The 14,734-nt window shown below is 47.4% G+C and overlaps 1 protein-coding gene across 2 annotated transcripts in view; it reads right to left on the reverse strand.

Moving 5' to 3' along the window:
• Nucleotides 1-3,517: 3,517 nt before the first annotated feature.
• Nucleotides 3,518-14,734, reverse strand: part of LOC146822941 (putative thiopurine S-methyltransferase) — a 232,630-nt gene continuing 221,413 nt past the window's right edge. For both annotated transcript variants that reach the window (XR_014962097.1, XM_085607094.1), the window contains one exon: nt 3,518-3,773. Coding sequence is in view for 1 of the 2 variants with exons in the window: in XM_085607094.1 (XP_085463220.1) it covers nt 3,649-3,773 (125 nt within the window). In the remaining variant the exon portion in view is untranslated. The remainder of the gene's footprint in view (nt 3,774-14,734) is intronic.

Consider the following 14,734-nt stretch of genomic DNA (forward strand, 5'->3'; position numbering starts at 1 on the left):
ACTGGTGATAGTAGAATTGGCACAAGCATTTATCCCAATTGCACTGGAGTGTGATACATTATATATTGTATCGAGTCTGTGGATGTACCATATTTACATTTTCACGGGGGCTGCGGGTTGCTAGGCTACCTTAATCTTGATACTGGATTAGCAGCGTTGCGATTACCAATGTAGATATGCAGAATAATTAGGGGATTAGTTAGGATCTCTCCTTCTATGTATTGTTGGTATTTATGCAGAAGTATTAATGGTATCGGTTTGATTTGCTCATAGGACATTCGGAACATGTGGATCGTGCAATTAATTTACCAGACATACCTTGTTTCTCCAGCATGTAGTGGGTTACTGGTCAGTGTGGATTGCTTTCTTTGTGACTGCATGTGGTCTGTTAGTTTGGCACAAGTTGTTTCTGCTTTTTGTTTCAAGATGTGCAGGTGTATCAGTAGGATGATTACGTCCTGATGAGACCCTATGAATGGCTTGCGGTCGAAACGTCAACAATCCCCCCAATCGGATTAATGAGTTAAGGGACTGTTCCTTCATTTGGACTCCCTTCCTCTCCTGACTGTGCTCTGACAATGTTACAACCATTGGGCTTTGTACAGTGTCTTTTTTAATATATGTTGTAAATATCATTACCGTATGAGCACTGCAAAGTCTACACTTCATTCACTTTTATCTCTGTATATTATATTGTACTGCACATCATGGATTGTTTTAATACAATAGTGAAAGAGATCCAGATTTGTTTTCTTTTCTACAATTCAGTTGGAATAGAATTGTATTTTTCATTTCTTTTTTGGATTCCTCTTAAGTTCAGGCGAGGTCTCCTTATGCGAATGAGTCCCACGTGACTATTTGCTAGTCATATATATGAGGGCAGACAGGTACATTCAATGTGTGTAAAAAGTTACCAGTGGTAACTTTACACTCGAAAATTCAGTCTTCGATTTCTCCAGCCACTAAACTGACAGGGTGGAGATATGCAAGACTACACTTAGGTATAAATCTACACTCGCAAATGGTAAATGGCGAAAAAGTGTATATTTACACGTGAGTAAAACTACAAGTGTAAACTTACCTTTGTGAATAGAGCCGTTATAGTCCAATTACTTGGCATAATATCTGCATCATCACTTGGAGCAGCAGACATATAAACTAGGAAGAAAATATATCTTGTGAGTGGCTGCCATAGGAATATAGAACTGAGGTATCAGTTTCTAACATCACCAAAGGTGGAGAAGTGGGTCTGGCATTTGGTGTCACCCAAGGCTCTAGATCTATGGGCAAAGATGATACTCGTTGTGTATAGATGCCACTGTGTGGACTGAGGGAAACTCCAGAACCTATACCCATGGTAAGACAAATGTCACAAGATGCGACATGTACAGTGGGGAGTCACTCCGCACTCTTGTAGAAAGTAGAGCACAGATGGGTATGAAGGCTTGTCATTTTCTGATATTGGCTAGACTAACCAGGGTTACACATATTTAGGGCTCCCAGTTTTCCGTTTTTACTGATTTTTACAGATAAATACAGACAGAAAACTATTTAGTTTCCTGTCTGTATTTATTTTTAAATACAGAAAAATGCGGAAAATAGACCTTTTTTTGGATATTTTTTCTACTGTCAATGAGTGCCAGGTCACTTGGTGTACAGATTGAGAGGTGTGGGAGATTAAAAAAAGACAGTAGATTCCCTAATTAAGCTTAATTATGTGCAGATCTACAGTTATTTATGCTATTCTAAAACGCAAGTGTTCTCAGATTATGCTATTGCACTGTATACTGCTGAAACCTCCTGGACATTCAAATGCAAGTGTACATTTATCAGTTAAATAAATGTGGAAAAATACCCATTGCAGCTTAATTCATATAGAAAATACAAAATAAAAATGGATAAATACAGAATAAATGTGCAAAAAATAAATATGGATAAATACAGACGGAAATGTTGAAAAAATAAATACCATAAAACCGGGAGCCCTACACATATTGCATTGGAAATGTTCCCTGTTAGACCATCTGAACCAGTAGCGCTGCTACAATTGATATCACTGACATAGGGAGGGTGTCCATTATCCTCTCTATATACAGAGCGCTCCTCAAGGAGAGGCCAGGTTAAGACCTACCAATAAAAATAAAATGGGAAAGGGCTTGCAGTGTGCAGATTTTGGATGCAAGCTGAGATACAGCCCTGGCATATATAAAATAAGGTGGTAAGTAACACTAGACTATGTACACTCAATTCAAATACTTCCATAGTACGTATCTTACCCCTGCTATTCTACTAGGATACACATTCGCAAAAATGCACATTCAGTGAATTCAATGAAGTTGATGTGTTGCACATGTTCCAATCCTGAGGTCGGAGCATCCTGGAGACAGGTGGTGCCCCATCAGGAATGCAGTGAAACGGCTACTTTATCATCTTCCTAAGCATTCTTTAGTGCCTCATTTTTTTCGGTACTTATACTGGCTTAAAATTGGCAAGTGAGTCCAATTTAAGGCATTGTGCTATATGTGCAAAGCCCTGTCTAATTCGGGACCGTTCTACCTTAGGTCACTGGTGTCGCCCTATATCGCCGCAATCAGTCACTTTGTTTTTGCTATCTTAATTATGCAGTTGTCCCTAGGATTCGCAAGGCGAGGCAAGGTGGTCGCTCCTTTTCTTACTTGGGCCCCACACTTCAGAACTCTCTGCCTGCCTTGCCTAGGTCCTTCAAGTCTTTGGATAAGTTTAAAACACTCCTGAAGATGTGTCTTTTCTAATCTTTCTGCCATAGTCCCTCCTGTTGCAACAGCACAAGGAAACTCTTCCAGGTTACCATGCGCGTTACAAATCCACATTTTACTAATAATCTGAAGAGAGTGTTGGAGGTATATTAGAAATAGATATCCTACATTGTATATTGGGGGCCTTCCTAAACTCTAAGAAAGAAATGCAGGAATATCCTAATAGGTTTTTGGGCCTCCTAATAGTGAAAATAGCATTACTTTATACAGCATGCAGGAAAGAAGCCCTAGGTTTTAAGGAGTAAGGGCCATGGGGGAAAGGTGGGTGCAGATCATCTATGTGTGGTTACAGTCCGAACTGATCATAAACTGGTGGAATAACTGTAAGAGAGGAGGAAACTGCCCATGACTCTACAAGTTCCAAATGCAGAGGAATACTCTAATTTAAAACTTGTGTTTCCTTTATTGAATATTTTCTGTTGGAGATGGTTGCCTTGTTAAGTTGCACCCTGATTTGTGTGAAGAACTTCACAGCTTGATATTCTCAATTGTGATTTTATACGGCTTCCATGTTCTCTTTTTTTCAAACTGCTATTCCACAATATATATATTTTTTAAGAATCCATTTTAAATCCATACATACACTCAAATATACTTAAAGGCCAAGAGCTCAACAGTATATCAGTCTCCAGAAAGCACCATTTGCATATTGTGAGTAACACAGACAATATTCATACACAGATGCACACAGCATTTGCCCTTAAAATAAACACTTGAGTAAATGAGATTTAGTAACATTATATTTCATACAAAAGTATAATTTTTAAATTATGTTTTAATACACACTGTTCTCAAAAATAAAACCAGGATGTTGAACTGCATTGGAGTGCCTAGTCGTTTAGCGATCTCATTATCATGGAGTATTAGCCTTTAGTGTGAGCAAGTGTATTGTCTCCTGGAAATAATCCAGGCCCCACCCTCTAATTCGGTCATCCAGTGCATCGACTGTCTCAAGTAACTTGATGTTGCAGGATTCACCTAAAAAGCAACAGAGAACAAGTAAAAGTTTGGAAAAAAATCATCAGAATCATAAATACTGAATACAAACCTCAAAATGTTTGACTCAACACCAATGCTAAACAATTGCTACACCAGCATTTACGTTAGGTAGTTTATGAGGTTTGTTAGCTGTGGGTGTAGATGCTACTGACAATACACAGTCTTCCAAGTTACCTTCAACATTTAGGGAGATCCGATAGACCTCAATCTTGATGTCTAGCTCACAAGATCACCTCTCTTCAGAAGACTGAAGATCCTTGTTAGCTACTGCCACAGATTCTATGTTCCTTTACAGTAGCTATTGAGTACATTGAATTGTTGTGAACCTTATCATAAATGAAAACCTTTCTATAGTATATTCAAGCAACCATTTCAGGTTGGTGGTCTGAGAGAGCAACAGGCCTGTTTTCCCACTTCCTCGGCATGGCTCCCGCTGGTTTCCAGTGAAACTTTCCTGGCAGTGTGTACCTGCTCTACTATTCCCCTTCAGCCATTTATTACTATGGGTTAGCGCTTCTCCGCTGCAAGTTCTCCAATTTCTTCTGAGGAACTATTATCTCTGGAGCCCTCCAGCGGAACAGTGACAGTTCTTCTAAATTATGAATCCATTTAAGTAGGCCGAAAAATATATAATGTATAGATTATGAGGTAGAAGGCAGTGTAGATGCTTCTTACACCATCACACTACCCGGGTAACAACGCTTCCACTAAAACTGAGTCCTCTTGACCAGGACGGACAACATGCTATATTCCTCCTTAATAATGAATGCCAACGGAGCTGATTCTGCTATGTGGAGAAGATAAATCATACTAAAGGTAGACCCAAAGTTCAGTGAGCTGGCGAATAACACGGCTGGGTCAGTGACCTTGGAAATATTGCCTGATCAACACTTTGAGGGCGAGGTGGACAAGTATGTTCACACTATCACTGTGCTGGAGGCATAACCCTCTATCCAGACACGTTTTTTCTAACGGGGATTTTGAAAGGACTCCATCTGTCAAGCCATCTTAGAAGACTCTCATTGTTTTCAACTGAGCCACAGATTCTTCACTAAGAGAAAAGTCGACATATTCAATCAATCAATCAATCAGGGGTTTTAGAGGGCACTACTCACTGTGTCTCAAGGCGCTGGGGGGAAGGGGGGTGAGCAGCTCCAAGACGGGATGCAAAAGACCGTGGCTAGGGCGAGGTCAGCACAGCTGAGGTTTCTCTTGGGGGTGTGGAAGGAGATTTTTTCCGTCAGGTATTAGGGTCCGGTGTTAAGGAAGGCTTTGTAGGCATGTGTGAGCAATTTGAAGGTTATTTTCTTTCGACGGAGAGCCAGTGGAGGTCAAGGAGGGGTTGGGTGATGTGGTCATGTCGTCAGATGTCGAGGATAAGTCTGGCTGCGGCGTTCTGGACGGTCTGGAGTTTAAGGAGGAGTTTTTTGTTGATTACGGCATAGAATGCGTTTCCGTAGTCCAGTCTGCTGGTGATGAGTGCGTGGGTGACAGTCTTCCTGGAGTCAGGGGGGATCCATTTGAAGGTCTTGCGAAGTATGTGGAGGGTGTTGAAGCATGTAGAGGACACAGCGTTGATCGGGCGGTTGATGGTGTGTGAAGACTCGAGTATGATGCCGAGGTTGCGTTGATTTGTTGGAGTGGGTGAGTTTCCGACAGAGGGGGGCCACCATGTTTTCCCATGCGGAGGGGGTGGAGCTGAGGATGAGGACTTCTGTTTTCTCTGATTTGAGATTCAGGCAGCTGTTGCTCGATGTCTTATATCCCTTCTTGGAAATTGTGCCTGGTGATGTCGGGTTCCTTGGTGAGGGAGGATGAGCTGGGTGTCGTTGGCGTATGAGACCATGTTGAGCCCGTGGTTTCTGACGATGGTTGCAAGGGGGGTCATGCAGACGTTGAAGAGTGTGGGGCTGAGGGAGCAGCCTTGGGGTACTCCGAATCTGATCTCTATTGGTTCGGATAGGAAGGGCGGAAGTCTTATTCTTTGTGTTCTGCCTGTGAGGAAAGATCCAATCCAGTCTAAGGTTGTTCCTTGGATGCCGGCGTCGTGGAGCCTAGAGGTTAATGTGCGGTGGGAGACAGTGTCTAAGGCTGCTGAAAGGTCCAAGAGGATGACGGCTGCTGTGTGGCCTTGGTCGAGGAGGGAGCGGATGTGGTCGTCGGCGGCTATGAGGGCGGTCTTGGTGCTGTAGTTGCTGCGGAATCCAGATTGAGAGGTGTCTAGGATGTTGTTGATTTCTATGAAGTGTACTAGCTGGGTGTTGACGGGTTTTCGGATGACTTTGGTGGCAAAAAGGAGCAGTGAGATAGGCCTGAAGTTCTTGAGATCCGTCGGGTCTGTGGAGGACTTCTTTAGGAGGGGGTTGACTTTGACGCGTTTCCAGTCATTGGGGAATGTGGCGGTCTCGAGGGAACAGTTCGGGTGCAATGGCAGTGGTGCTCCTGTGTAGGATGTGCAGGGGGCAGGGGACAGTAGGTGCTCCGGAATGGATGCTTTTCATTGTCTTTACGGTGTCTTCTGTGGTGTGAGGGGTCCAGGTGAGGAGGGTCTGTTGGATGGCCTCGCTGGTGGTGGGAATTGTGGTGGTGCAGTGTGCAGGTGCAGGTGTCAAAGTTGTCATGGAGCGTCTTGATTTTGAAGTGATTCTTGAAGTGAAAAAAGGAGCTGAGTTTGTTGAAGAGGTCTTGGAAGGGAGGGACGTCGATTGTTTCGCTGTTGGGTCTGGTAAATTTTTGTATGATGGCTAAGAATTCTTTCAAAATTGTGGGAGTTGGAGAAGACTCTGTCTTGGATGAAGTTTCTCTTTGTTAATTTGATGAGTTGGTGGTGGGCCGCAGTGGCTGCCTTGTAGGCAGAGCATGCTTCCGGGGTTTTGCTGTTTCTCTATGTCTTCTCCAGTCATAGGCAAGAGCGCTTGGATTCTTGGAGGTCCGTGGTGAACCAGTTGGCTTTTCTTGCTGTGCCGTCTCGTGGTGTTCTGGAGGGGGGCAAGAGTGTTGGGGATCCATAGGTGGAGGTTTCTCGCCGCTGGGTTGGGGTCTGTCGTCGTTGGGGGAGGAGTGCAGTTGAGGGCGGAAGTGAGGTGTCCTTCGGACACTTTGTTCAAGCTTCTGCATGGGGGACGGGGCATGTGCTTGTGTGCGGTGGGTTTTGAGAAGGAGAAATTAATGCAGTGGTAGTCTGTCCTGAGCAGTTCCATGGTGTGGCTGAAGCAAATGTTGTTCACTCCGGCGAAGATGGGGTCAAGTGAGTGTTCTGCTGTGTGAGTGGGGTTGGAGACAAGTTGCTTCAGTCCTATATTGGTGAGGTTCTCTAGGAGGGCGGTGGTATTGGGCTCACTGTGGTTGTCTAGGTGGAAGTTCAGGTCTCAGAGTAGTATGTAGTCTGTGGAGGCAAGGGCGTGGGGAGCGATGTGGTCTGTGATGACGTTGGTGAAGGGGATGCCGGGTCTGGGAGGTCTGTAGGCAAGTATTCATCGGAGCATCGTTCTAGGGTTGGGCTGGATCTGGAAGTGGATGTGTTCCATGAAGGGCGAGGTGTATTCTGAGTTGGTGGTGGTTAGTCGGAGGGAGCTTTTGTGGACAATGGCGAGGCCTCCTCCTGGGCGGTTGGGGTGGTCATTCCTCAGGATCTTGCCTTTATTGGGGATGGCGGTTGAGATGTAGGGTATGGAGCTGGTGTTGGTCCAGGTCTCTGTGAGGAAGGCGACGTCAGGCGAGTGAGTGTTGAGGAGGTCCCAGATTTCTTTTGCGTGTCTGTGTAGGTAGCGTACATTGAGGAGGATGCAGTTCAGTGGCTTGTGTGAGTTGGCATTCCGTGGGTTGGGGTGGCTGCCTGGGTCCGGAGGTGGGTGATGGTCAGGCGGCAGTCGCAGCAGGAGATCGGGCCCTGGGTTTTGCTCGGCGTCGAGAGCTGCCAGTTGTTGTTGCGTCCGGGGTTGAGTGTGTGGAGAGTGCTGGAGTCGTAGCGACAGGGGGTCAGGGGACCAGCATCCCTGGTGCTGGTCCCGGTCGGGTTGCGGACTGGCGCAGACAGGCTTGCCTTTGGCATGCCTTCCAATCGCCAGCGGTGCGACCACTGCACGTGTCCGCACAGCAGGCGCCATTAAGTAGAGGTCAGGGAGGGTGAGCAGCTGGGAGGTGGGAGCGGGAACACGCTGGGGGGGCGGGGGCAACAGCGGCGGGGAAAACAGAAAAGGAAACCAGAAAAGGGCATACAGAAAAAAGGCAAAACAGAAAAAGACAAGACATAAAAAGGCAGAACATAAAAAGGCAGAACAGAAGAGGATGACACACGGAGCAGCCAAGCAGAAGAGCATGCTCTTCCACTAGACCACCAGGGATGAGGTGCAGGCAGGAGCCTGCGGTTGGAGGAGGGTCTCGAAAACCTACCTGAAGCTCAAGTTGACGCTAAGGGCAGTGCCTTTATGGTGGAGCTGCACTGGGGGAGAGCTGTGACTCTGACCAGGAGGTCAGAGGCCTCTCTCAGACAAGGAAGGAAGTGAATGTGGAGATAGAGATTTTTCCATTCTTCAGGCTTCAACAGCGGAGTTTTTTCCCCTGGTTTCCATTTGAAGGAAGACATTATAACTGTCCCCAGCACTCAGTGGCATGACACCTCAGTATGACTGCGCACATCCACATTTCTGTAATACAATTTATCTTGAGGGTCTGGGATTGAAGACCTGAATACAGACTTCGGCTGGATAACATAAGTAGATTTTAGCATCATAGAATAATATGAGGCATAGGACCTTGTGAGGTCTCGACGCACTGCTCTTCCTCCAGTTCGCACCCGACATCCACATGGAAAGCATATCCATCAACAGAAAACAGTCTTTACAGGAGATATTGACGGGAGGGGAAATGGGTTGGGCCTTCAGAGACTTCAAGTTGATCTTGATCATATGCATTACTTTATAGGCATGTGTGCTGTACAGCATTTTTTATTACAATTTTTTATTTGTTTTGAACCACCACACAAGATAAAAGAACAATTGTATTTTACTGTCATTGCACAACCAGCCACAAACAAGTCACAGTTCAAATCCATAGTATGCCCCTCACCTCTCCCATATCTTGTCTTTATGCGGGTAACCATAGGTAAGGTAAACATGCTTTTCAAGTTGAGCGCACTAGTCCACTCCTGCCCTCCATTCCGCCAGGGTCAGACGCAAGTAGAATTCCTGCCCAGAGCAATGCCTGTCTTAGCCACCAATGTGGTGACACCCACAAACGTGAGTTCTGCCCGAGAGCCCCCATCTCGTCACCCAACCCCCGGAGGGTGCCTATAGGGGGTCAGGTCAAAATGCGCTCCAGGACCACTGTAAGCTCGCCAAGCAGCTGCTGCCAATACACATAGATGACCGGGTAAGCCCAAACCACATGGTAGAAATCGTCCGGAGCTTTGGATCATCTATAGCAAACCGGATGGGGAATTTTGCCAGGTCTATACAAGCGGATCGGGGTAAGGTAAGTCATGTGCAAGTAGTTCAATTGAATTAGCCGGAGATGGGTAGAGATAGCAAGCGTGCGCTGGGCCATCTGACATTCCCTTCAATCCGCCTCATCAAGTTCGCCAAGCCAGCCCTACCAGCGCAGGCAGAAGTTCTCAAATGCATGTGGGGCGTTTGCAATAAGGAACGATAAACCTGGGAGAACGCGCCTCTGCCAATGCCACCCATCAGCAACTTGGCTCCCAAGGGACTGAATTCTGGTATCACAGTGTCTGGAGGTATGTTAGCCATGAGTGCGTGGCAGGGCTACAGATACTTATGTAATTGTGTACAGAGGAGCTCATAACAAACCTGCAGTTCTGAAAAGGGCAAAATATGTTTTCCTGCGCAAATAGATGCCAATCATATCCCACTTTTGAAAACCCTAAAAGCCAGCAAAGTGGTGCAGCCAGCGTCCCCTCCTCAGGGGAGTTTTCCCTGTCAATGTACCATTCCAGCCTAAACGCAACACAGAGCGCCGTCAATGAAAAATCAAGCGAGTAATATCAGGTAAGCCGCTGGGTAACGGAGGGCCATACAGAATGTCCAGAATGCGTTCAAAACACTTGATAGAGTGTTCCCCCCAGCATGCCGAGTTTTCCCACCCGACATTAAGCCAGTCACTGACCACAACCAGCTGGGAAGCCAGGTAATAACAATGAAGGTTCACCATCCCCAGCCTGCCATCATAGGGAGACTGTAGACCATTGGGAAACGCTATGAGGGATCAGCGGCCCGAAGAAAGAAAGCAACGGAGAATGGAATTAAGGACACAAAATCAGCTCAGAGGTATCGGGAGCAGGAAGTGCTGAAAAATATAAAGGAAGCGGGGGAAGATCATCATTTTGAAAAGGGCAACACAGTCAATCACATGCAGGAGAAGATGCGACCATTTCTGTATATCAGTCTTTATTTTGGACACCGATGGGCACAAGTTAAGGTGCTTCGTAAGTTCAGGAATTAGGGAAATATGAACTCTCAAGTACTTGAAAGAGAGGCGTCGCAAAGGGATATCAGGGCACAAAGATAGGTGGCAGCATCACCTCCAATCAGAACTAATAAGGATTTGGAAGGGTTGACCTGGAGGCCAGAGGCCTCCTCAAACAAGGTAAGGAGTTGAAGACAACGGGGCCCGAAGTAGAGGGGTCAGATAAAAGCAATAGCACGTTGTCAGCATACAGCAAAATCCTCTCTTCCGGCCCTCCATCCCACGACCACCCACTGAGCTGGGTGTCACAATGGATGAGCCGCACCAGGGCTCAATCTTGAGGGCAAACAATATCGGAGGCAGGGACAACCTTGCAGCGTGCCCTGTCGAATAGGAAAAAGATTTGACAGGGAGCCATTGGCCTGAACCTTGGCATGGGTTTGGTAGTATAGGGCCCCAATAAGGCGCCTTCAGTGCTTTCTAAAAATCACTCGCGCAAGGACAGCCTCAAGAAAGGACAAGACCACCCTGTTGAATGCCTTATCAAAATCTAATAGATGCAACACCATGGGGATGTGACGCTCCCAACCTGGAGAGGGCCACTTGGACTCTCCAGATGCAGTGTCTCGTACTGCACTCAAGCATAAAGCCACATTGGTCTCAATGGATCAGGTATTGTTACGGTGGGTTGTAGCCGATTGGCCAGAATTTTAGAATACAGACAGAGGCTGACATTAGGATCACTTCTCGGGGGGTGTCCTGCCTTGGGGTGAACCACTATGGAGGTCAGGTCCAATTCAGGGGAATAATACCTTTTCAGCCACTTCAGGATAATGTTTAAGCAGGAAGGGGCAGTAAAGCATGTAACTTGAAACGGAAAGATTTAAGATTCTTTAATAAGCATCTAGTTGGAGACCATTTCAGGTGCAGCCAGGATGAATATCCTATTGCCAATCTATGGCAATAAGATGAGCTGCCACATTGGAGGAGTTTTCTGAAGCATTTATAATTTGGTTTGAGACAATCATCCCCTCAGAAATTGTTTTTTTTAAATGTTCCTTTCTCTCATAAGTTGTTAATTGCGCACTGCTTCAGGCAGGCCCACAGGGATCTGTCCTATCTCCCTAGCAATGCATTACTAAAGGCAATGGCAGGCAACCTTTAGTAGAATACGTTATTGTGTATTTTACAGCCAAACAGGTACTTTTTGTTGGTCTTCAATACTTTTCTGCAACAGCTGACCACAAGAAGAGGGAACGGAGATACTCAGAGTATCTTCTTTGTTTAGGTGGTAGCAGTGGCAATGTCTTAGTGACAATTATTTTCAAGGCAATGCTTCATTTTAAGCCAAAGGTGAACTTTTGTGAATTCCAACACAAAACTAAATGGCTATAATGGACAGTGCATAGAGAGGAATGAGAAGTGCTCACGTCTGTGAGCAACTCACTTAAAAATTATTTAGAGCACTTGCCCTGGGAATTGGGACGTGAGCCCTGTGGAGCAAGCATAACATCCACTTCACCTTCCGCAAACCCCTCACACACCACCGCACCCTACAGCTCCCTAGCCGCTGCTGGGGCAAAGTCACTGAAGAACAACTACAGACAAACCTCGCACTCAACCCACCGACCAACCCCACCAACCCTGATGATGGTGCACGCACCCTCAGATGCTGGATGGACGACTGCACCAACACCTTAGCCCCGCTGAAAAAGCCAACCAACAGAGAAACCTGCAAGAGAGCCAGCTGGTTCACCCCGGAACTCCTAGCATCAAAGCGCACTTGCCGGAAATTGGAGAACAAATGGCACAGCGACAAGACGCCGGACAGCCGGGCTGCCCACAAAGACGCCATCCACAACCACCACCACCTCATCAGGACCGCCAAAAGGACCTCCTTCAAAGACCGCCTTGACAACAACGCACACAACAGCAAGGAGCTCTTCAACATCATGAAGGAACTCTCCAACCCCAGCTCCAGCGCCAACGACATCCCGCCATCGCAAGCCCTGTGCGACTCCCTCGCCACCTTCTTTCACCGCAAGATCATCGACATCCATGACAGCTTCAACCCCCGGACGACCCCTACAGGCCCGAGACGCCGGACCCACCGCACCCCATCGACCACGACTCCCTGACAACCTGGGCCAACATGAGCATCGAGGACACAATCAAGACCATGGGCACTATCCACGTCTGACCCTCTCCCACACCACATCTTCAACAAAGCCGGCAGCTCCATCGCACCCCACCTGCGCAGCATCATCAACCTCTCCTTCGAGACCGCTACCTTCCCTGAGAGCTGGAAGCACGCCGAGATCAACGCCCTACTGAAGAAACCCAAGGCGGACCCGAGCGACCTGAAGAACTTCCAGCCCATCTCCCTGCTTCCGTTCCCAGCAAAGGTCATCGAGAAGATAGTTAACACCCAGCTCACCAGTCACCTCGAAGACAACAGCATCCTGGACCCATCCCAATCAGGATTCCGCAGCAACCACAGCACCGAGTCCGCCCTCATCGCCGCCACAGACGACATCAGCATCCTGCTAGACAACGGCGAGACGGCGGCTCTCATCCTCCTGGACCTCTCCGCCGCCTTCGACACCGTCTGCCACCGCACACTACGCACGCGCCTCCACGACGCAGGGATCCGCGACAAGGCCTTGGACTGGACCACCTCCTTCCTCTCCGGCAGAACTCAGAGAGTCCGCCTCCCCCCGTTCTAGTCCGAAGCCTCTGAGATCATCTGCGGCGTCCCACAGGGATCCTCCCTCAGCCCGACGCTGTTCAACGTCTACATGGAATCACTCGCACGCATCGCCCGACCTCAACATAATGTCCTACGCCGACGACACGCAGCTGATCCTCTCCCTCACAAAGGACCCCCCCACTGCCAATTCCAACCTCCACCAGGGAATGAAGGCTGTCGCCGACTGGATGAAGATAAGCCGACTTAAACTGAACTCAGACAAGATGGAGATCCTCGGGCCCAACCCCTCAGCATGGGACGACTCCTGGTGGCCCGCATCACTGGGGACACCCCCGGCTCCTACCAACCACGCACGCAACCTGGGAGTCATCCTCGACTCGAAACTCACCATGACCAAACAAGTTAACGCAGTCTCCTCTACCTGCTTCAACACCCTCCGTATGCTCCGCAAGATCTACAGATGGATCCTGACAGACACGAGGAAAACAGTCACCCAGGCCCTAGTCAGCAGCCGACTCGACAACGGAAATGCCCTCTACGTCGGGGCCCTGTCCAAGCTCATCAACAGACTGCCAAGAATCCAGAACGCCTCTGCACGCCTGATCCTCGACGTCCCACGCCGCGACCACATCACCCCCCACCTGAGGAACCTACACTGGCTCCCCGTCGACAGAAGAATCTCCTTCAAGCTCCTGATCCACGCACACAAGGCACTCCACAAAACCGGCCCAGCCTATCTCAACAGTCGACTCTCTTTCTACGTACCCAACAGGAAACTCCGCTCCGCTGACCACACCCTGGCCACGGTCCCACGCATCCGTAGAACCACCTCCGGAGGCAGGTCCTTCTTCCACCGCGCCGCCAAGACCTGGAACACCCTCCCCCTCAACCTACGACAAACCGAAGACCTGCTGACTTTCAGGAGACGACGCAAGACCTGGCTTTTCGACCAGAAGCAGCAGCACCCCCCCTCCCCCCAGCACCTTGAAACCCTTACGGGTAAGTAGTGCGCTTTACAAATTAACTGATTGATTGATTGATTGATAACAGGTACGTTTAAAATTATGACATCAGGAGCAGGACATAGCAGTGCGACCATGACATTCAACCCTACAGAAGGTCTAAAGCAAATTGGTACCAGTATTTGGTGACCTCAATACACTGCTCTCCAAAAGTAAAGAGTTTGCCATATGCTGTATGAAACTGCAATATTACAAAAAGGGAAAATGCCTGACAGGCTCCGGTTTGGACAATTAAAGGTGAGTTATAAGTCCTATATCCATAACATTGTCACTTTGGATGTAAATTGCAAATACATAGGAGCAGACACATTGGTGGTCTTTAAGTGTTTCCTTTAGAAGCTGTACACACATGGTAGTGGTGGCAGGCTGAAACTAGAAATATCTGGATAAAATGCTTCTGTCCCAGTTACTCTTGGGAGATGACAGTAATTTAGGAGGCATAAGCTAAAACAAAGAAATCCTTATGGCAAATAACGTGAAAACATGCAATAAAGCAGCAGAGCTTAACATCTTCCCTTATAATTTTCATTTGTTTTCATCTACTGTGTCTACTATATTAACTATTCAACTATCTTTGGAACAGAGGGAAGGGTAGCCTGTCTATTGGTTAATTCGTATAATTAATAAAGTGTGCATGCTGCACACTTTGTACAAGTTTGATTACTCTCCTGAATCTAAATGCGATGCTGTAGACAAAAATACCAGCAACATGACTTGAGGCGCTTCGCTAGGATTGTGAGAGGTAGGTGTGGGTGGGGTGATGCAATAGCGTACAGTAAATCAGT

This window comes from Triturus cristatus, chromosome 5_2 (genome assembly GCF_964204655.1).
Source record: "Triturus cristatus chromosome 5_2, aTriCri1.1, whole genome shotgun sequence".
Classification (NCBI taxonomy): Eukaryota; Metazoa; Chordata; class Amphibia; order Caudata; family Salamandridae; genus Triturus; species Triturus cristatus.